General features: G+C 33.9%; 1 protein-coding gene across 5 annotated transcripts in view; it reads right to left on the reverse strand.

Moving 5' to 3' along the window:
* LOC125061189 (teneurin-a) overlaps positions 1–22,843 on the reverse strand; it is a 206,169-nt gene that overhangs the window by 65,847 nt on the left and 117,479 nt on the right. For 2 of the 5 annotated variants that reach the window (XM_047666428.1, XM_047666429.1), the window contains exon 2: positions 7,668–7,908. The exons of 1 other annotated variant lie outside the window; for it this stretch is intronic. In XM_047666428.1, coding sequence (XP_047522384.1) covers positions 7,668–7,795 — 128 coding nt within the window. In that variant the 5' untranslated portion in view covers positions 7,796–7,908. Of the gene's footprint in view, positions 1–7,667; positions 7,962–22,843 lie in introns of those variants that run through there. 2 more of the 5 variants (XM_047666431.1, XM_047666430.1) reach the window with 1 other exon arrangement.

Below are 22,843 nucleotides of genomic sequence, written 5' to 3' on the forward strand. Positions count from 1 at the left end.
AATCTATAGAAACTCAATCAATACCGTGGAGACAATAGGCATCTCTTATTGAAAACGGAAACTATTACAAACGCGTCATTGTATTCAAAGCCTCACCTTAGTAGATTATTCAAAAACTTGTTTACCACGACATAGAGTGATAATAATAATAAAGTCTTTTTTATTTCCATATTCTTAAGTTCCATTTCACATGTTAGTTAACTTTTAGTTAAATGTTAGTAGTAACATGTTAGTCGCCTGTGGATATCCCCTCTCCTGGTCTTTGCCAATAGTCTGCAACTCTTTTCATGCTATTTCAAGTTACCTTCTTTTTTGGCCTACTCTTCTTCTCCCGAGTGGTCCCTTCCATTGTGCTATCTATGTCCAAATGGTGTCAAGGTATCGAAGCATGACCAGCCCATTGCCATTTTAATAGCGTAAGCAAAATGCGTTAATTTAAAAATTTAATTGAAATATAATTGTAACATAGTGATTATTGTCTTATACTATTCACGTTATATCTTGAACCACTTCTTCAGGCTACGTCAACTCAATAACATGCTTCAGCCACAAGTGAGCATAGCAAGGGTGTAGGAATAAAATAAATGCGCAAGCGACCTATGACGTCATACAGCGCCAACGCCACGCATAGCGCATGAGTTAAAAATCTCGGAAGTTGACGCTACGAAATTCCAAATTTAAAATTTCTGAAAATCAACAATTTGTGAACATATATATATATATAGAATGTCTTATTTTGTTTTCTTGTCTTTGCCTTAGATTTGTGTATCTGTGTTCTGGTAATTTTTTTGTAATCGGTAAGTAGGTCATCAGTCTTCTGTGCCTGACACGCCGTCGACTTTTGGGGTCTTATGTTTCCTCACGATATTTTATTTGAGTTAAATTCTAACTGTCGTCTTAAAATGTCTAATGTAGACATGTCAACTGTCATTTATAGTGTCTATGGGTATAGATTGTTTTGGTGGCGCGTTTGATAACATAAGAATGCAAGCCGTTGATGCTTTGAAGGATTTACGATCAGTGTTGTCATGGAATTGTTGCCGTAATCCCGGATTATCCTTTGTCTCAAACCATACGTCGTTGATAAGATTTATGTGTTTTACGGGAATGGGATTTTATACCGAGTTTAAGATTATAAAAACCTGTGTTAAGCGTAGCGAATGTACTTAACAAAATTGTCTTTACCAAAATTCACTTCACAGATTACAAAATACAGTGTATTATGTAGACTGAATCACATATGAATGATAATAATAAAACTTTATGACAGTACAATGGTTGTGACTAACTTGATCAAACTCTAGTCCCAATACTAGGCAGCTGTGTTGTGGGTAAATTTAAAATTGTTCCGCGGTATTCCGTGGACTCTTAGTGTTATATCTAATCAAACAAAAGTTGTGTAAGACTATAAGTATGCGTGAATATATAAGTATGTGTGCGTGTAATACACTCACACATACTTATATTGTATCTACTGTATTTGAGTGTGGCTGAGAGTTGTTGCGAGCGCTGTGTCGTTGTAGAAACCTCACTCATGCCAAAATATGCAGAATCGAAATCCAAATCAGCTAGCATAATTTTTATGCGTTTGGTAATACATATTATATATAATATGGTATAAAATTCATATTTTATTACTTCTTATCAAATTAGAGAGAGCAGTGTTGGCCTAGTGGCTTCAGCGTGCGACTGAGGTCATAGGTTCGATCCCTGGCTGTACACCGATGGACTTTCTTTCTATGTGCGCATTTAACATTTGCTCGAATGGTGAAGGAAAACATCGTGAGAAAACCGACATGTCTTAGACCCAAAAAACCTCGACGGCGTGTGTCAGGCACTGTATCACCTACTTGACTATTAGATTTTAAAAAAAAATGCTCACGAAACAGATTCAGAAATCGGAGGCCAAGACTTTAAAAGGTTGTAGCGCCAACAGTTAAAAAAGTGTAAGTAAGTGTAAGTGTGTAAGTGTAAAAAAGTGTAAGGATTTTTTTAATCAAAATTAATATTGATAATATTCCTTAAAATTTCAAACATTTCAATATTTACTTTCATGCGAATAGTACAAATAAAACGGACGAATATATTAAGAGTGTATCTCAAGAATGTCAGTGAATTTCTTTCCTTACAGGATAGGTATTGTAATTACGTGGAGCTAATTAAGGTGTTCACTTTAGAAGCAGACGCACAGACGATCCTCGGACGATAACAACCCTAATGAAATGATTGTATCGATATTATTACAGAATAAGTAGGTAATTGAATTTCCTGCGAGTACGATTTGAAGTGCACCGACTGTTCACGTGTTCGCCCCTCTACGTTTGATTAAACGCTTCCTATAATTATTATACACTTAAGATGGTTCTCAAGCACTCGAATCTGAAGTGAAACAGAACAGCGTTGGGAATCTTAATAACTTATCCAAGTGTATGGCGCTCGCGATGATAGAAATTGCTAAAAATAGAAAGAAACAAATGAAAAATACTAAAAAAGACAACTGAATTCTTCAATAAACTGAGATTAGCCGAGAAATGTTTGATCACTTGGTTGTCAATTAGTGTTTCATAGCTGTAGTAAGTGCAATTTCTTGGGTCTGTTATGAACAATGGTATTAATTTTTGACACAAATATATACGTAGGTGATATGACGTTCAGCGGGTCATTCTATAAAACAGGTAGGCAAGACAAGCCTGAAAACGGGCAGTATCATCTGATGTTAAGTGATAAACCCTTGGACACTCAATACCAGTAGACTCGCGAGTGCGTTGCCGGTCTCTTAAGAATTGGTACGCTATTTTCTTGAAGGACCCTAAGTCGAATTGGTTCGGTAATCAATGGGCAGCTGGTTACATAGGTGGTAATAATTAATTCATGTATAAAGAAAAAACTTTTTAACCGGATTAAAGTTATGTATTATTATAAATTTACAACTATTTAACATAATTTTAAATTTATCCGACGTTTCGCGTGCTTGAACCATAACCTTTACACATTTAAAAAAAAAAGGTTTTTTCTTTAAATGTGTAAAGGTTATGTCAATCAAAGACAATATTAATTCATGTAGTTTTGTTTATAAAACAATTAAAATCCTATCTCGAGTTTATGCCAGTAAATGTCCCGCATAGTAGACTTCTCTTGGAAAAGTATCGAAATTCAATAGATAGGCAAATCGAACGAGAATAATTACATGCTTGGACGATTTTCATCCATCTGACCAAATATTTGATAGGGCCTCTCACAATTCGTGTCTTTGAAGATCAATAAGATATTCGTCGATGCGTAATACTTGTAACTGATTACTTAGAAAATTTATTTCGACTTGAAAAATTACCTTTAACTGTGATTTATGTTTAAGAACTTTTAATGGTTTCTGAACTTATTAAGGAGATATTTATTTGTTATTCATAAAACAAAATTGAAATTGAAATTTCAATAAATTTGTTGTCTTTGTGTTTTGTATAAAGAGAGAAAAACAGAGGTTTGTGTAGGATAATCTCTGGATATACTGAACCGATTTTGAAAATTCCTGTACCAATAAAAAGGCCACGTTCTTAGTGTCATATGCTCCTTATATGAAAAATTAAAAGGCTTTCTTGTGGTAGTAGAATTTGCGGAGTCGGTCGAACAACATCGCTAATTCATTCTCTAAAGTTTGAGTTACATATTTTGTTTAATACATAAAACTTATTTAATTAAAAAAAGAATAAAATTAAATAATCTTACAAGGTTTACGGGAAGTCGTTTATAAATAAATATATCGTTATTTTATAAAAAAATAAGAAATAACGATTTAATTTATAGGAATTAGACGCGCCCCACCACACAGTTCATATGTAAGTATATTATAAAAACCAATATTTATTCCTCTACGCTTCACAGGATTCTCATTTTCAACGCTAATTTTTTATAGCGTTTTCTTAAGGTCGATAGGGCGCTCCCCCCGATGTTATCTGTCGGCCATTGCGTGCACTTAACCGTCACTGTTCAAACCTTGTTAACACATTCTAAGGAAATTACATTTTTACTGGGAACATTTCGTCGATTTCCGTTATCAATCATCACCGTACCGAGACCAATTGTTGTCATTAGTCTTGTCCATAGATTATATGTTGGTGTCTATGGTTGAATTTTGTACGCTTCGACTTTCTCACATGTAATTTGAAGTATGACAAAAAACTGTTTTTGAGGTACAAGATTTTAGTTTACCTTAAGTATGATTGTTTGTTATTTAATGCGATACATATGAAAACTTGTATGTTGATCATAACTATATAGTTGCTCGCTTCCAGTGCCTATTCACATATTCTATGGTTTTCTCTATAGACAGACTATAGTCTATATAAGCTATACTACAGCACAGTGAAATACAGTATATTATCTAATATATAAAATTCTCGTGTCACAATGTTCGCTCCCATACTCCTCCGAAACGGCTCGACCGATTCTTATGAAATGTTTTATGCATATTCCGTAAGTCTGAGAATCGGCTACTATCTATCTTTCAAACCCCTAAGTGTTCACCCCAAAAGATTTTTTTATTTAATTTTTTTTTTATGATACAGCAAACAAAAATACATACAACCCCTAATTTTCATCCCTCTACGATCAACTCCTATTTTTTATTATTGTAGATATAGCTATTTTTATTGAACTAAAAACATGTTTCCTAGAAATAATATACATGGCAAAACAACTTTTTTTAACGTTTGTCGCGTCAGCTATGGATTGTTAACGACAATTTACTTACAAATTAAAAAAAAAAAATCCTGGTTACTATTTGTTTTCCCATTTTCAAATTAATTTGATGCACCCCAAAGTATTAAAGTATTCTTGTAATGGGTTATTTATTCAAAACAAATTCTACATAATACATCTAATTTTGTTGTACATACTCTAATTCGGATATAAAAACACGATATATAAACATCTGTGTGCATTATTACTTTTTTAACAAGTGCGGTAAACTATTTCGGTTGACAATAATTGTGACGCGCCCTCTTTGTCGACAGTTGCCGCAGATGGTACTAACTGCTTTCGAAATTCGAAGTTTACTATTGCGTTTGTATTCTATGATTTATGATTGTCTGTGCATCCGTTCCTCTATTTCCACCGCAATCATTAATGTCAGAGCGTCTGACATCTTCAATACATTGTACACATACAACATTAATTCATGCGATTGCAATTTATTGGATGATGTACAAAATAGGCTGATTAACATCTACCCGCTCACCGTCTACAATGTAAAGATACGACTAAAGGACTGGCTTCTGAGCATACCTTGCGCAGTGTTAGAGATGCTTTTTAGACCTAGTATGTAGTTACACACTTTTTTCATTCATTCACTGACTCACTCACACACATTTGCACCTACACACTCACTCATGTACTTAGGCGTGTTGATAACAGTTGGAAAGAAAAAAATAATAGATGTAATTAGATTATATAATTATATATTTTAAGGAATCTATACATTTTTTTATTTTTTTATTTTTTATTAATGATTTGAACTGCCTTCATTAATTGACTGAAAGAACTGAAACGAGCCCAAAGTCGTGTGAAATAATTATAAAATAATCTTAATACCAGGAGTGAATAATTGCAGATTGAGAAAACAAAAGTTCTCTCGTATCATGTTCCTACGTTGTCACGAACGACGCTTTATTGTTTGGAACTACCTGAGGTTATACTGGGTATCAGCTGGTGCTGAGTAGAAAAGTGCGTGGAGTGAGTCGAGTCGCATATACCCTCTTTCGTTACGGAGCAAACCTTTGCACTTGAATTAATAAATGAGGGTACTATATTTAATTGAACTGATTAAGTTGCATATAGATAATTTATCGAAAAATAAGGTCATAAAGAAGTTTCACATCTAACGTGTGTACACTAGTACACGCACATTTTTTTTTTAAATTGTGATTCATGAACTGTAAGATTGGATTTTCGTTTAGTGTTATTATAGTTTGGTAATTGTATAATTTTTCAGTTGTTTTTTAATTGGTTATGGGCCACTTAGTGGTTCTTGTTTTTATTTCTTTTCCTTACAAAGGTTGCCTGGAAGATTCTTATTTTTATTTGTAATGTAACGTATAAATAAATAACAATCTCGCGTGTATATCTGTTAAAGATTATTTAACTTATATACAAAAACACAAGGTTCGAACCAATCCAATTGGGTTCAACTAAATCGAGAGTTAATATTATTTTGTATTTGTTTGTAAGCCCAAGAATGCTACTTTCCGAGCCCCAAAGGATATCTCGAATTCGCTAAATTAGTTTCGTGTACCTTTAATAATGCTATGGTCTATAGAGAGTTGTGGGGTTTCCGCATGTTATAGTCGATATGAAGTGTTTTTTTGGCTTCAGGGAGTTTATTACTTTGAGCGCGTTGTGGGGTAGCTGGGGTTGTAATCATTTTACTATAAATGTAAAGTTTTCCTCTAATAAGGTTTCTAGGAAGTTGTTGAACATTTTAGACATTTTATCCATTACTTTGTGTGATTGCTTATGTTTCAGGGGCCGTTCTAGTATTACGTAAGCAGATTTACTGCAATTTATAATCCCTTGACAGCAAAAGTACGCGAGGCCCTCAAAAATATTAGTAGATAAACGTTTTAATTTTTTGTAGGAATCCTCGAAAATGCATTTCGTTTTCAGGCATAGTTAATGTGTGGGTAATATGCGTAAAAAAGTTAATAATTAGTCGACGTAATTACCATATAAGAAAATCAAAGAAATGTTATGTTCTTGTCGGGATTTACGGGATCGGGATACGGGATTTAAAAAAATACTATTTGAGTTAAATCACTATTTTTTGTGAGTACCTACATCATTCCCTGTTTGATACGAACGTAACATAATCCACAAAGGTATCAAAGATTTCGGGTTATACAGAGTGATAATAGGGCATAACACAAACCGAAAATTTTATTAAATAAAATTGTTCTAATATCGAAAATGGTTGCCGCTTTTCCTTTCTTTCAAAGATTTTAGACAATTTTTCTAATGCCAGTTCTAGGTTATATAATCTAATATTTCTTAGTAATATTTCCGATTACACTAAAATCACTTTGAGTTAGATTAAGTGTCGAAAGTATGGGCGAATAAATCGCTTGACAAAATCTAATACAGTCGACTCTAGATAATTTGAAACTCAAGGGACCAGAGATAAATTTCAAATAAATTTTAAATAAGTTAAGTCTTTAACTTTTAACTCCGTAACTCAAGTAAAGAGTTTAATCAAAATTCGTGATTTATTTATATATTATTATTATGTATTACTAATAAAACAATTATATAAAATTTATATAATTTGAGTAAGCGTCTTCAGTCCATTGTCCAAAGAATTTAAAAAAAACAATTGACTGTTTATGATTAACACTTCAAATAATAAATTTCAAATTATCGCAAGCTAGCTAGCAAGATACTATTCCTTCAACTCAAAATTACTGAGGGGACTTTAAATTTATTCAATTTATCGAGTATTTTTCAAGTGAAATTTAGAAATAATCGAAAGTCGGCTGCATTTATGACGTACAAGACTTACGCCCAAACCCAATAACCTATCTCAATCCATAGTCCACCATCGGAGATTAGTCTTAGTTGCATTAAATGCTTTAAAGGCAATTAAAAAGAATTTTACACTTTACTCTTTAATCTATGCTTACCTCGGATCCACGAACGGTTCTGCATAAATGTTCCTAACTGGCTGACGCCTTGGCAGCGGTGGAGGCACAGGACTAAAGCCATCCATCATATCATCCCGTTCACTGTACTTCAGCGATTTCATCGTCATCTTGGCTTATTTCACTTCACAACTAAGGCTTGATAGCCCATTCACAATCTTATCACTTACATCACGACACTTTAACGTTCCTCGACATTTTTACTAGTTCGTATACATCGATTCTGTAACGAGATTTGTTTACGAAATGCTAAGCGACCTCCCTCCGCGAGATAACGCGACGGACTGAGGTCGAATCGTGAACGATCAACGAGTCGCGAGGGTTCACCCGAATTACAGTAGATATGTTGGAATACAGTAGATTTGATGTTATTGAACTATTGAGTTATGAATTTGTTTTTTTATTGCGACGTGTAAGCAGATTTCATATGGATTTTCATATATTTAGAAGATACATACACAATCGGATCAGCGGCTATTCCTGTTAATACTGGGTGGTCGGCGCCGTTTTTTTAATACTTTTTACTTCGTAATTTTATATAGGTATATATTATCGGCGAAGAAAATATTGTGAGCAAAACCAGCTTGCCTTAGACGCAAAAAGTCGACGGCCTATGACAGGTATAGAAAGCTGATCACCTACTTGCCTATAAGATTGACAAATTATCATGAAAGAAATCTGGTGCCCAGACCTAAAAAGTTTGTAGCGCCACTGATTTTTTATCTATTTATTTTTTTTAGCCAATTTCATTTATTTATTTATTTCACACTCATGTTAGACAAATCTACTGTATATACTGAAATTAGAGGTAGAATTGTATCTACTGTAATAACGACTAACACTAGCGACTCAGCCCGCTCGACCCTCGCTTTAGCTTTTTGCGCCCGCGCCGAGGTGCCATAAAAGCTTGTCGATTAGATGATGGACAAAAAATTTGAACCATACGACGAATGGACTGGATGCAACGTAATGAATAGGTTTTCGGCATGACGTGATGCGGTTAAATTTATTACAAAGAACATGCATTGTGTGAAGTGCGAACAAAGTGCCTTTTTTCTTATAATTTTTGAGCGGCAATTCTTTTAAGGGGAAGTAATGGTGGTGCATGAGGCTTAGATATTAGTTTTATATTCTCTAGTACCAACTCATATAAAATATTCAAATTTAATTATGTAGTTGACATTTTTGTATGAACAAAACATAAACGAATTTTGTTTAGTACCAGGGTAGCTATTGGCTAGGAATCTAAATTTAGACATCATAGACATTCCGTGATTATGATGTTCGGAATTTAAAATTGACTCAGTGTTCTTTTTACAAATCGTTAGACAGTTCGACGTTTAGGCAATTGTGTTAAAAAAATAAAAGAATCACTTGGCTAAACCTATTCTTTTTTCAAATCGTTGGAGCAAGTTCGATGTGAATTTAGGCACAGGTTACGTTCATAAGTAAATAATATATTCCTAATTCGAATTCGACTTTTCTTAAACTGTTCTATTTTCAAATAATTACTGCAAGATGTAAATTTAGGCATAGGTTACGTTCTTAAGGATTGTGATTCGAAATTCGAATTTGACTTTACTAAAACTGTTCTTTTTTTAAATAGCTAGAACCAGACAGAACCAATCTGTGTTGCAAAGCAAAAGATTTCAAGTTCTCCGATAAGCTGAAGTACTCGCGACTCGCGAGTGAAGGAAAATTCACAATTAACAAATGAATTATTCATTATCCGAGCTTCGATTGTTCACCAGCTTCCTATAACAGAGGGTTACAAGTTCGAATAAACGAAAACTATCAAGTATATCGAAATATTAATGTATAATCAAATGTGTACCCTTTTCTTCTAAAATTACGGTTTAAATTCGCATGTAAAACTGGCAGACAATTAAAATACGACCTTGATACAAGCGAATAAGGTTTATTTCGCTGAAACGCGATTTCGTTGCCATGAATCCCTCATCAGACTGCTTGATCTCGACGCTTTGCATGTCAAACAATTACCCTTATACATGACAAATGCAACGGGCGTGCTTGTTACCCTACAAATGATTTTGAATCATTAAAAATAACCGATTTGTTTGTCCCTATGGACCACAAAAGGGTTGGCTAAATGCAAAACCTCTCATTTCCATAGATTTATACGGATATGAAGGAATTCCCGTACGTTTTTAAAATAACGAACGAATATAAGAAAAGTATTGTAAAGTACTTCCGGTATATAACAGGTTTCATTTCATAGGCCGGCAACGCTAATATGACCATGGACTGCTATGCCCCTTTTGGGCTCGTAGGCTCTTTTGCGATAATTTGCCATAGGACTTCAGACTTCAAGAATGAACGCTGGACAGAATTTTGCGCTGATGAAGAGGCAATCGCCGAAACTGAAGTCTATTTTAATGCTAAAGACAAAATGGTATCGAAAATTTGTATGCTATACATCTAAGGCAACTATTGAATAGTTAAATGAAATTCTATAAAAAAGCTAATGTTTCATATTTTTAATTAAAACAAAACTAAAGTATTCCTTATTTAAATTTCGTTGCGTACAGAAAGTGTCAATGTATTCCCGTACCACATTTGTATTGTACCAATATAGTATAAACTCGTTCAACGGTTTGCTTAGCATATATGGCGCTAAAGAAACGGTCGACATACCTCGACGTTTTCCCATAACATTGATTTATTCCCGACCTAATGTGGGGTCTGTTATGAACTTATGTTCAATCATATAGACGTTCGTTCATTCGGCCTAATGACGCTTGTAAGTGACTTAATTATCAATAACATACAAATGAGCGATCATATGTTTTTGTATGTGAAATAAATGTTACGATAATACACTAACTGAGATACTTATCTCTCTTTATGACAGCCTAAAACAATTTGACAGAAAGAGACAAAAGAGAACTGTTGTTCAAACAGTGATTTTAAATGAATATGGAGTTAGATTCTTGCGGTCACCCTGGACTGTTAATCCTCAGCTACAAAGCTTCGTTGTTCACATTTCTGTAGACTAACTTAAACACTCATCTCTCTTTGTGGCAGCCTAAAAAATTTGACAGAAAGAGACAAAAGAGAACTGTTGTTCAAAGAGTGATTTTAAATTTATATGGGGTTAGATTCCTGCGGTCTTCCTGGACTTATAATCCTCAGCTTCAAAGCTTCGTTGTTCATATTTCTGTAGACTAACTAAATCTCCCGTCTCTCTTTATGATAGCCTAAAACAATTTGACAGAAAGAGACAAAAGAGAACTGTTGTTCAAACAGTGATTTTAAATTAATATGGAGTTAGATTCCTGCGGTCTTCCTGGACTTATAATCCTCAGCTACTAAGCTTAGTTGTTCACATTTCTGTAGACTAACTAAAACACTCGTCTGTCTTTTTGACAGCCTAAAACAATTTGACAGAAAGAGACAAAAGAGAACTGTTGTTCAAAGAGTGATTTTAAATTTATATGGGGTTAGATTGCTGCGGTCTCTCTGGACTTATAACTCCAATTACAAGTCTTGGTTGTTCACATTTCTATAGACTAACTAAAACACTCATCTCTCTTTATGGCAGCCTAAAACAATTTGACAGAAAGAGACAGAAGAGAACTGTTGTTCAAAGAGTGATTTTAAATTAATATGGGATTAGATTCCTGCGGTCTCCCTGGACTTACAATCCTACTAAGCTTAGTTGTTCACATTTTTGTAGACTAACTAAATCACCCGTCTCTCTTTATGACAGCCTAAAAAAATTGGCAGAAAGAGACAAAAGAGAACTGTTGTTCAAAGAGTGATTTTAAATTAATATGGGCTTAGATTGCTGCGGTCTCCCTGGACTAATAACCTCAGTTACAAGTCCTGATTGTTCACATTTCTGTAGACTAACTAAAACTCTCATCTCTTTTCATAACCGCCTAAAAAATTTACAGAAATAGACAAAAGAGAACTGTTGTTAAAAGAGTGATTTTAATTGAATATAGGATTACTGCGGTCTCTCTAGACTAATAAGCCTCAGCTTCAAAGCTTCATTGTTCACATTTCTGTAGACTAACTTAAACACTCATCTCTCTTTATGACAGCCTAAAACAATTGGGCAGAAAGAGACAAAAGAGAACTGTTGTTCAAAGAGTGATTTTAATTGAATATGGGATTCCTGCGGTCTCGCTGGACTAATATTAACTCTATTTACACTAGCATCAACAAGAAACACGGCTAAAACCAAATCCCGACCCAAATTTCGGCATCCGTCACCAAGCGCCACAAAAAATTACCAAACTATTTTAATTGGCGTAGATGTTCGTTTGAACATTAAAATGTCAATGGGTCTCACATATAACATCTGCGAGTCATTTTACAACATTAGGAGTGTTTTAATTTGTTCAAGTTTTTAAAACATTCAGATTTTTTTTAACAAAAAACACCACTGGTAAACATTCGTCTAAGAATGAATTCAAAGTCAAAGATGTTTTGTATAATTGTCGTTATATTGAAGTTAATTTAAATAATCGAAATAACACTAATACGTAATGGATTTTAGCAATTATAAACACATCAGCAATCCTTTGGCGTAGAGATCTGGGGTCTCTGTGCATCTTCTACCGCATTTATCACAGAGAGTTCAGAGGAGTTGTTCGGATTAATACCTGTAGCTGAGTTTCATCATCGGACCGAGAATACGAAATTCCATCCGTATCACCTCGACGTCCGTCGTTCCACAACTAAGCTTTTTTGGACAGTTTTTGCCGCGCACAGTGGAACCAATCCGACTTAGGGTCCTTCAAGAAAAGAGCGTACCAATTCTTAAAAGGCTGGCAACGCACCCGCAAGCCTTCTAGGATTGTGAGTGTCTATGGCGGTATCAGTTAACTCAGATGAGCCTCTTGCCCGTTTGCTCCCTACATACATTTTCACGTATCCTAGTATATTTTAGCAATTGTGTTGTTAAGTCATGATTACACTTTCTTAACTACATATTTGAGACTAGAAAGAATATGATTTTATGTAATACGTGCATGTCTATTCAAACTAAAACTCAAAATATCTCTATTCATGTAGGTAAACAAGTACACTTATGAATTGTCAGAAAGAAGTTAAATTAATTGTAAATTTACATTTACTACTAGTTCGCAAGTCAAGGGTGTAGAGCGGGTAAGAAGAACTGGCAAGAAACTTTCCGCCACTCTTTTTAATCGCCAAGTATTGCCATACAAATTGTTTGAACTGGAGCAAATCAATCCCAGTATTCCTCAAATTTATTATTCTCGATCTAGACTTTAATTAGAGATGTTATAATCTGCACGTGTCGTGAACAAAATTTATTAATTAAAGTCGCACCCTTCGTGTGAGTAAAATAAAAGATATTGATTTCGTGACGAACCGAGCGCGGGAAATGATTCCTGCTAATGCCCTGCGGAGTCACTTCAACAGTCTTTGTTCATCTAAAAGGAAGCGTGACAGAGGTATTTTAATTTTCGTTAACGTTAAGGTGGGAACTGACCAACGTTACGAGGTGTAATGTAACATGTAATGTAATGTTGTACAGCGAGCATTCGTGCAGTCAGTACGTCGTGTTACGTTGTTTTTCCCCGTAACACGACGTACTGACTGCACGAATGCTCGCTGTGTAACATTACATTACATGTTACATTACACCTCGTAACGTTGGTCAGTTCCCACCTTTAAATGACTCATTGGTCCCGTACCTATGAACTAAATATGAACAAGACTTAAAATTTAGTTTGAAGTTTCACTTCTGACATGTGTATTTTATACGAACGCACTTTTTTTATTAAATTCCCTTAAATCAAGATTAAAATTTTAAAATATTTATTGTTAAGCATGCACTCTATGACGTTATAAGGTGAAATGTCATGCACAATGCAACACTAACATTAATGACGCCATTTTACGTCGATATTTTTTTGATGAACACCCACAGCACCAGGAGGTTCACATGCGTAACCGGCCTTGAAGGTGTTGGCTTCTGTTGCGTTTGTAAATACCTGAAATTGCCGTTGGTTCAATAAATGGTGCGCGGCAAGAAATATCAGATTTAAATCTTTCCTAATCTAAATAAATGCAAGTGTGCGTGACATGCTTGCTCGGCCACAAATTTTTTTAAAGAAAAAAATCCTCAAGAAATTTTGACAGGAGGGCAGTAAAAACACAGTCAAGGATTTTCATATGAAATTTCCCCTCATTGCTTGGCATTGATATGCCAGGGTTAATTTATAATTGGGACAGCCCCGGCTAAACAGGTACAACTATCAGTTCTCCGCCTTTCTGATTCTCTTATCGTGTCAATTATCCCATTTTTTTTTTAAGACAATTCACACCAATTGACCTAGTCCCATGCTAAGCTGGTGAAGCTTGTGTTATGGGTGCTAGGCAACGGATATACATACATATTATAGATAGATAGACATATAAATACATATTTAAACACCCAAGACCTAAGCACAACACCAAATGCTCATCACATCGATGTTCGTCTCAGCCGGGGATCGAACCCGGGACCCATGGATTCGTAGTCAGGGGTACTAACCACTAGACCAATGAGTCGTCAAATTTTGCAGTAAACCTCTTTTATTATGTATTACATCTTCTATGTTCACAGGTTCTACTGTCTATTAGACGCTGAATCTGTCCATGAACATTTCATAAGCTTTAAGCTTCGAAAGTACGGTAAAGGATAGTATTGTCTTTTATTAACATAACTTTTACACATTCGAAGAAAACACTTTTATTAACGGATTGAAGCTATGTGTTATTATAAACTTATAATTATTTTTCATAATTTTAAATTTAACCGACGTTTCGCGTGCTTTACAGCGTGCGTGGTCACGGTGACTGAAGACAAAAGGTGTTGAAAGTCAAAAGGTATCACAGCTGGAGAAAAAGTTATTTTTGTATATTTTTTTTCTATATATAGAGGAGACCGTGATTCATTTCTGCAAAAACCCGTATAGTCGATATCAACTCCGGGGAAATAAAAACAGATAATACAACTTTTTCTACAGCTGTGATACTTTTTGACATTCAACACCTTTTGTCTTCAGTCACCGTGACCACGCACGCTGTAAAGCACGCGAAACGTCGGGAAAAATTTAAAATACCGTAAAGGATGTTTATTAACACCGTTAGTGGTTCTTAGCACCGTATGATTTCTGTTTATAAGTATAATTAGTTAAGGGCAGAACGGGTTGTTTATACCTAGTTTAGAAGGCTGGCCGCAGGACTCGGCCGCATTCCCGACGGGTAATTACGTACTCAGGGCTCGTTCCCAAGCTACTCTAACATTTTATGCCTCATTTCGGAGTGTGTGATTTGCTCACATTATTTAATGTAATTGTCGTGGGAGCGGGTTGCACTCGCGATTTTTATTTATGGCTGAAATTTTTTGGCGCTTTTTTAACGACGTCACGTGTGTGTATTTGATTCCAAAGCGTTTTTAAAATAGGATACATAATTTTTTGATTAAAGTCCCTTAAATCAAGATTAAATTTTAGAAATTTATTTTGTTAATAATGAACTCTATGACGTTATTAAGGACCTGTGACGTCTTTTTTTGTACGCAGGCCACCCATGGACATCCGCAACAACAAGGTTTACAAGTACGTTACCGGCCTATAATGTGTTGGCTTCTCTTCTCTGCTAGATTGTAACGTAAGGGAATACCTGGAATTGCAGTTGGTTCAATAAATGGTGCGCGGCAAGAAATATCAGATTTAAATCTTTCCTAATCGAAATATATGCAAGTGTGCGTGACATGTATATATAACTTTTGACTAAATTGCAACACATACACAATTTGACACAACGTAAGCGGAATTAGTATAAAAGAGTCTACTAATTTGACAAATGAAGAGTTTTATAAGAGGAGATCAAACGGATCGCCACATCCGCCTTTTATAAAGGGGCCGTGCGCGACTTACACTTCGTTTAACAAACAAACGCGGACTTCGCAAAATATCCGAGATAAAAGTACTCGACGCTTTTATTTTAAGAGTTTTTGTTCGAGTTTCAAAGACATTAAACGCTTAATTTGTCATTAGCCCTGCATCTGTCAGCAACTGAACTTTTGACTTCTTGATACTGTCTCAAAAGATTTAATGGAATGGTTTTTTGTTTCGAATTTGTAATTTCTTTTATTTAACCAAAATGCGGTGATAAGCAGTCCTAGTAACCTCCGAAATATTAGGTTTTCTAGTACGCTTTTAATCTTAAATATTCACGTTCTTTTTGGTATATAAAGAAGACTTTGTTTCGACTTGGTCTCTTACACAATAACTATGTTACATATATATATATATATATATATATATATATATATATATTAACACACGCCGTCGAATTTTTGGGTCTAAGGCAAGCCGGTTTCCTCATGATGTTTTCCTTCACTGTACGAGCGAAAATTAAATGAGCACCTAAGCAAAGTCCATTGATGCACAGCCGGGGATCGAACCTATGGCCTCTGGGATGAGAATCGCACGCCACTAGGCCATCACTGCTATGCTAGGCCGCTATATATACAAACACCGTATACTTTACAATTTATAAGACGAATAGTGTTCGTAAAGGTGGCATGATAATGGTTTGAGAATTGTTTCTAGTAATGGCGAGGGGCGAGGCCGGAAATTGTCTCTTGTCCTACCTCGCATTAGCCGCGTACATTAGTCCAAACAATACTTCTGTATGACATATAAAAAGGGGTATACAATGAATTCACCGCAGCGGTTGGTCAGAACGTTTTATCATTAATTTTAATTGATTTTAACCGCAGCTTTTAAAATATTTATCCGTCGCATTGTTCTTTCAATAAAATAGTTTGTGCCAAATGAGCCTTCAATTAAATGAAAATATATTTTCGTGAGCGAACAACGGTTAATTGATTCGTTTTAATACTTTTTGTTTGGTCGCTTAGGAATTTCGAGCCTATAAGTGACACCCTAGTGTATAAGGTGTTAATTGGACTAAGTAGGTGAATCAAAACGAATATGTATTTGAATTTCGAATTTCCAAAGTGATCTACGTACCGATTCGTCAAAACAAAATGGTATTTGCGTCTAGCGAATGTAATCCTGATAGAAATCTATTTTAAACTCAATAATTTGAATTTCGAATTTCCTAAGTCCAGTTATTTTTATACGCATAAAAGAAAAGTATTTTTGTAGCATCGTTTATACTTGAATTGAAGTATTCTTAAACGAGGCGAGGATAATTAAAATTATAAATTTGAATTTAGAATACTCAAAGAACAAGTATTTATATCCCTTAATATCGTGAGCTCGATGTAATCTTAATTGAAGCAGTGTCTATATTTAAACTTAATAATTTGAATTTCGAATTACGACACAATAGTGTTCTTCGTACCGATGAAAACAAATCATAATATTCGTTGTTAACGTGAACTTAAAGAAATTGAAGAAGTATTTAATGTAAATAAATTATTTTCGAATCCAATTATTTTCATAATTCAAAACAAAAGTATTTTTGTACCGTTTGTACTTGAATTGAAGTATTCTTAAACGAGGCGGTTTCTATAATTAAAATTATAAATTTGAATTTAGAATACTCAAAGAACAAGTATTTATATCCCTTAATATCGTGAGCTTGATGTTTAATTGAAGCAGTGTCTATATTTAAACTAAATAATTTGAATTTCGAATTACGCTACAATAGTGTTCTTCGTACCGATGAAAACAAAATCATAATATTCGTTGTTAACGTGAACTTAAAGAAATTGAAGAAGTATTTAATGTAAATAAATTATTTTCGAATCCAATTATTTTCATAATTCAAAACAAAAGTATTTTTGTACCGTTTGTACTTGAATTGAAGTATTCTTAAACGAGACGGTTTCAATAATTCAAATTATTAATTTGAATTTAGAATACTCAAAGAACAAGTATTTATATCCCTTAATATCGTAGGCTTGATGTTATCTTAATTGAAGCGGTGTCTGTATTTAAACTTAATAATTTGAATTTCGAATTACGCTACAATAGTGTTCTTCGTACCGATGAAAACAAAATTATAATATGGGATGTTAACGTGAACTTGAAGTATTTGAAGAAGTATTTAATATTAAAAATTGAATTTCGAATCGACACTTGTGCAAAACGTCAAAACTAAAGTATTTTTGTACGGTTTGTACTTAAATTGAAGTAAACGAACAGTTTCTATATTTAAAATCATTAATTTGAATTTAGAATACTCAAAGAACAAGTATTTACATCCCTTAATATCGTGAGCTTGATGTAATCTTAATTGACGCGGTGTTTATATTTAGATTTAATAATTTGAATTTCGAATAACGATACAATAGTGTTCTTCATACCGATGAAAACCAAATTATAATATCCGGTGATAACGTTAACTTAAAAAAATTGAAGAAGTTTTTAATGTTATTTTGTTGTACGAGTTCAGTTATGAAATGTGTCAAAACAAAAGTTTTGACCGTGTGAATCTCATCATGTCACGGTGAAGTATAGCCATTAACTATTAACTATCGAATTTTCCAGCAATTTAGTTTGAGCATATAATTGCTGGAATGAGTCAAAATTAATTGACGGGGTTCAGGTTCAAGTTGCCGTTAATATCGCAAACAGGTTCTTGTTTACGTTACGGACTAGACATAACAAATTCATTAGTTTTATGTCTGTTTTAGGCGTAGGTATGAAGTAATCTTTTTTAAAACTTTTGTAAAATTAAATATATTACTTAACTATTTAAAGTATTCTTTTATGTCGTAAAAATTTTGATATTTTTTTAAAATCTAATAAAATTTTTTTTTAAGCATATTCAGTAAGTCTGAGAATCGGCTTCTATCTATCTTTTAAACCTCAAAGTGATAAGGGGTGTCCATCCCCAAAAAAATATTTTTATTTTTTGTACAAAATTTTTTGATTTTTTTTGTGATACAGCATACAAAAATACATACAACCCTTAATTTTCGCCTCTTAGCTGATCGTAGAGCCCTTATTTTTTATTTGTACATTAAAAACTATTGACTTGAACTCTGAGGTTTATATATACTTAGAGAAAAATTCACTGAACAAGCTAAAAAAATTTGAAATGAAAATCCCCAGTCTCTGGGGTAGCACAGCAAAATGTTCCATGTTGGTATGTACTAAACAGGTTGGCTAAGTAAAATCATATTAAGGAGAAACGAAGTTCGCGGGGGCAGCTAGTTTAATATAAACGTAGTTGCCTGGAAGAGATCGCTTAAAAGCGATAAGGCTGCCAGTTGCCCTCCTTTTATTTAATTCTTTTAATTGAACTATATTTCTGTATAATTGCAACGAAGTTTAAAAAAACAAGATTATAATAGGTACGGGTGACTCGTTCACACGATTCCCGAATGATAAATGATAATCCCTAAAGTTTTGAGAATCCGATTTGAGAGTTAAGTTAGACGAGGTATACTAAATTGTCGACTGTTGACGTTCATAAGTTGTCTTGGTTACCTATACGAAGAAAGTTATTTTGAGTTTGAACTAAAACTGTGATACGCTAAGAAAATGCTAACCTAACCAATAAATAAGAATGTCATAACTCATAGCGGTGTTGCCAGATTAATTCACTTAAACTATTTCTGAGCAATGTTTCTCGCAGGAAATGGCAAATTATTCAAATGCGCAAAGTTTCTATGTTTATGTCTATGTCAAGATTATGCTAGAAATTAATTTATCAGAAATATACAGCTTTATGTTGGCTTAATATGTTAATTAAGTATATTACAAAATGTGTTAGAAATACAAAGGTAACAGGAATTAATATATAATTTTTAATTATATTTCTCCGGACGTCTCGGTATTTTACAGAAAATATTTTGTTTTGTTCGTTTATTGCAGTGTTGGCATAGTGGCTTCAGCTTGACTCATCCCTGAGGTTGTAGGTTCAATCCCAGGCTGTGTACCAATTAACTTTCTTGTGTGTGCGCATTTAACATTCACTCGAACGGTGAAGGAAAACATCGTGGGGATACCGGCTTGTCTTAGACCAAAAACGTCGAAGGCACACGTGTGTCAGGCACAGGAAGCTAATCGCCTACTTGCCTATTAGATCGACAAATGAATCAGAAATCTGAGGCCCAGACCTAAAAAAGATGTAGCGCTAGTGATTTATTATATTGTTCTTTTAATACATCGAATTTACGATAATGTTTTAAATAGAAATGTTCGTCTTTGACGCTAGTTCAAAAAACCACTAATAGTAATCTCTCCTATAACACGGTAGATTGATTCCGCGTTATAGGAAACGCGTTGTAGGAGTATTCTCACATAACGCGTTGTATGACCCCTATATAACTCATGATTAAACATTTTTAGGGGATTTAAATCGAATGTTATGAAAAAAAATACTATATACCATTACATAATACTACATATATTATGAACGAAATATGTGCGTTCAAGTCATTATAAATGTCTCAGGACAGAATATAACGTGTGCAATCCCCGCGTGGGGTAATATCGCGTAATATGATGCGAATACCGTGTTATAAAGAGGTTTATGTATACACGAAATCAATAAATTATTTAAACCTATTGAATTAAACTTGACCACGATACTGTTTGATCTCATCCTTAACTGTAATAATTGTACTTAATTTGTTACGGACTGATTAATTGAATTTAAAATACCACTGAAAGAAACACGTCACGTTCGATTTTCAAAATCCTACTTTGTAAGACATATTTCATAGACGGTATCTAGAAATCCCATACAGAGCAACAGTTTCCAACTCTTAAATTTGATTGACTGCGCTCGCATACCTTAGTCTGAGGATTTGAAGCGAGTATTTGTGTTCGTGTAAACAAAGTACCATTTCAGTATTATCTTTTTCGTAAAAGTCGTAAAAAGAACATCCTTTCCTGACTTTATGTTTCCGCAGACTTCAAAATAGCTTTCTGGTTGAACGAGCTTTGAGCGTGATCGTAGTCTGTGGTAAAAGCGAAATATTTGATGAGGCAACACAGATTAAAAGGTTCTTTGAAAATATAGATTAAATATTTCTATGAAACTTTAATAACGCTACGACAATTATGATGTTATGGTTTTAATTTATGTAATGTTTTATTAACATATGAATTATGTTTTATAGATATATTACACATTTAAAGAAAACACTTTTTTACCGGCTTGAAGTTATGTATTATTATAAACAATTATTTTACATAATTTTAAAATTTTGACGTTTCGCGTGCTTTACAGCGTGGTCATGGTGATTGAAGACAAAAGGTGTTGAATGTCAAAATGTATCACAGCTGTAGAAAAAGTTGTATTATCTGTATTTATTTCCCCGGAGTTGGTATCGACTAAAAGAAGGAGGGTTTTGGCAGAAATGGGTGTCCCGGTGTCCTCTATTTTCGCGGATTGTTTATCTTGAGATTTTAATTTGGATATTATTGGATCTCAAGATAAACAATCCGCGAAAATAGAGGACACCGTGAGCCATTTCACACGTCAAAAATTTAAAATTATGTAAAATAATTGCAAATTTATAATAATACATAACTTCAATTCGGTAAAAAAGAGTTTTCTTTAAATGTGTAAAAGTTATGTCAATAAAAGACAATACTATATTACATATCTATGTAATAGTCATATGGTATCGCGGATAAATGGCTTTCAGTAGATATGTCTTTTATAAAACTGTAGTACATCATTTTGCTCTGTTGTCGATAGTTTCCGCAGTACGCGATGTAGGAATTTTTATTGGTTCTTCCTGGGTTACATTTTCGAAGTTTAATACGGATCCCTAACTTTTTTCATAATACTTTATAGCCTTTTTTCATGAGGGATGATTTAGGTTTCTAATGGTGAAAGAATTTAGGTGCACAAACAACCAAATAATAAAATCTCTCCCCTTTATTGTAGAAGATTATATTATTTTTTGTTCGATTTATTTTAAAATATTTATTTACCTGAGTAAAACACTATTTTGACCGGATTGAAGTTATGTATTTATTATAAATTTACAACTATTTAACATAATTTTAAATTTATCCGACGTTTCGCGTGCTTTACAGCGTGCGTGGTCACGGTGACTGAAGACAAAAGATGTTGAATGTCAAAAAGTATCACAGCTGCATAGAAAGTTGGATTATCTGTATTTATTTCCCCGGAGTTGGTATCGACTAAAAGATGGAGGGTTTTGGCAAAAAAGAAAATAGTGTTTTACTCAAATGAACATAAGTTATGTTAATCAAAGACAATACTATATTTATTTACCTTTTTTCTGTAACAAGTAGTATCACCGTATTGCAGATACAGCTCAATAAAAGTGTATTTTTATAATTAAATCCAAATTGTCATAATCGAATAACTAAACTTACGCAGCCTAGTTAACACGAAAGTAACAATAAAATATATCACAGAAATATTCTCACCCAACTAATCGTATAATTTTGTCATCAAACCTAATCGATTCCACCTTATAAGGATCTGATTTATTGTCAAAACCAGCTTGATAATTTCGTGGCTATAATAATTCTGTGTGCCACGTTCGTATTAAAAAAAGAAACAGCCTACGGACGAGCGATTAGACTATCTTTACTTTCGATCATCGTGCAACCCGTCGGAGCATTCTTTTTTCCATTTTTAAACGTTTAAAAAGATCCAAGTGTTATCCTTGGAAATAATCAGATTTGAATTTAGAATGTTTTCTACTTGAGTCATGGGTTTCATTACTTTCAGCAAACACGTCTTTCACGTTAATAATACGGTAAAGATGTGTGTGTTAAAAATACAGAAATTGATTCCAAAATTAAATTGTTTGTTCATCAACTTTAACTTATGTAATAGCCTTCGGTTATTGACTTACAATCGTAATTATAAAACTTACTACAATAAATGTCACAGCAATAAACCGTGCAACGTCTAAATTATTCCCATAGGATATCCTATACATATGTGTACCATAGGATCATCGGATAAGCTTCCGAGTCATTCATGTGGAAATTAGGTCAGTTAGGTCAAAACTCACGCCTTGCCGATATCTACCGCAAACACACACGTAGGAATAACATGAACACCGAAAACAATAAACACCAAATGCAGTAAAAAACAAATGAAGACACACGATTAGGGCACCTTATATTGCTATCACGCTATTATAAGCCCGAGCTAGGCCGCCCAAGCCAGGGCGGAGGTCGAGCGGTCGC

The sequence above is a fragment of the Pieris napi genome, chromosome 23, assembly GCF_905475465.1.
Source record: "Pieris napi chromosome 23, ilPieNapi1.2, whole genome shotgun sequence".
Classification (NCBI taxonomy): domain Eukaryota; kingdom Metazoa; phylum Arthropoda; class Insecta; order Lepidoptera; family Pieridae; genus Pieris; species Pieris napi.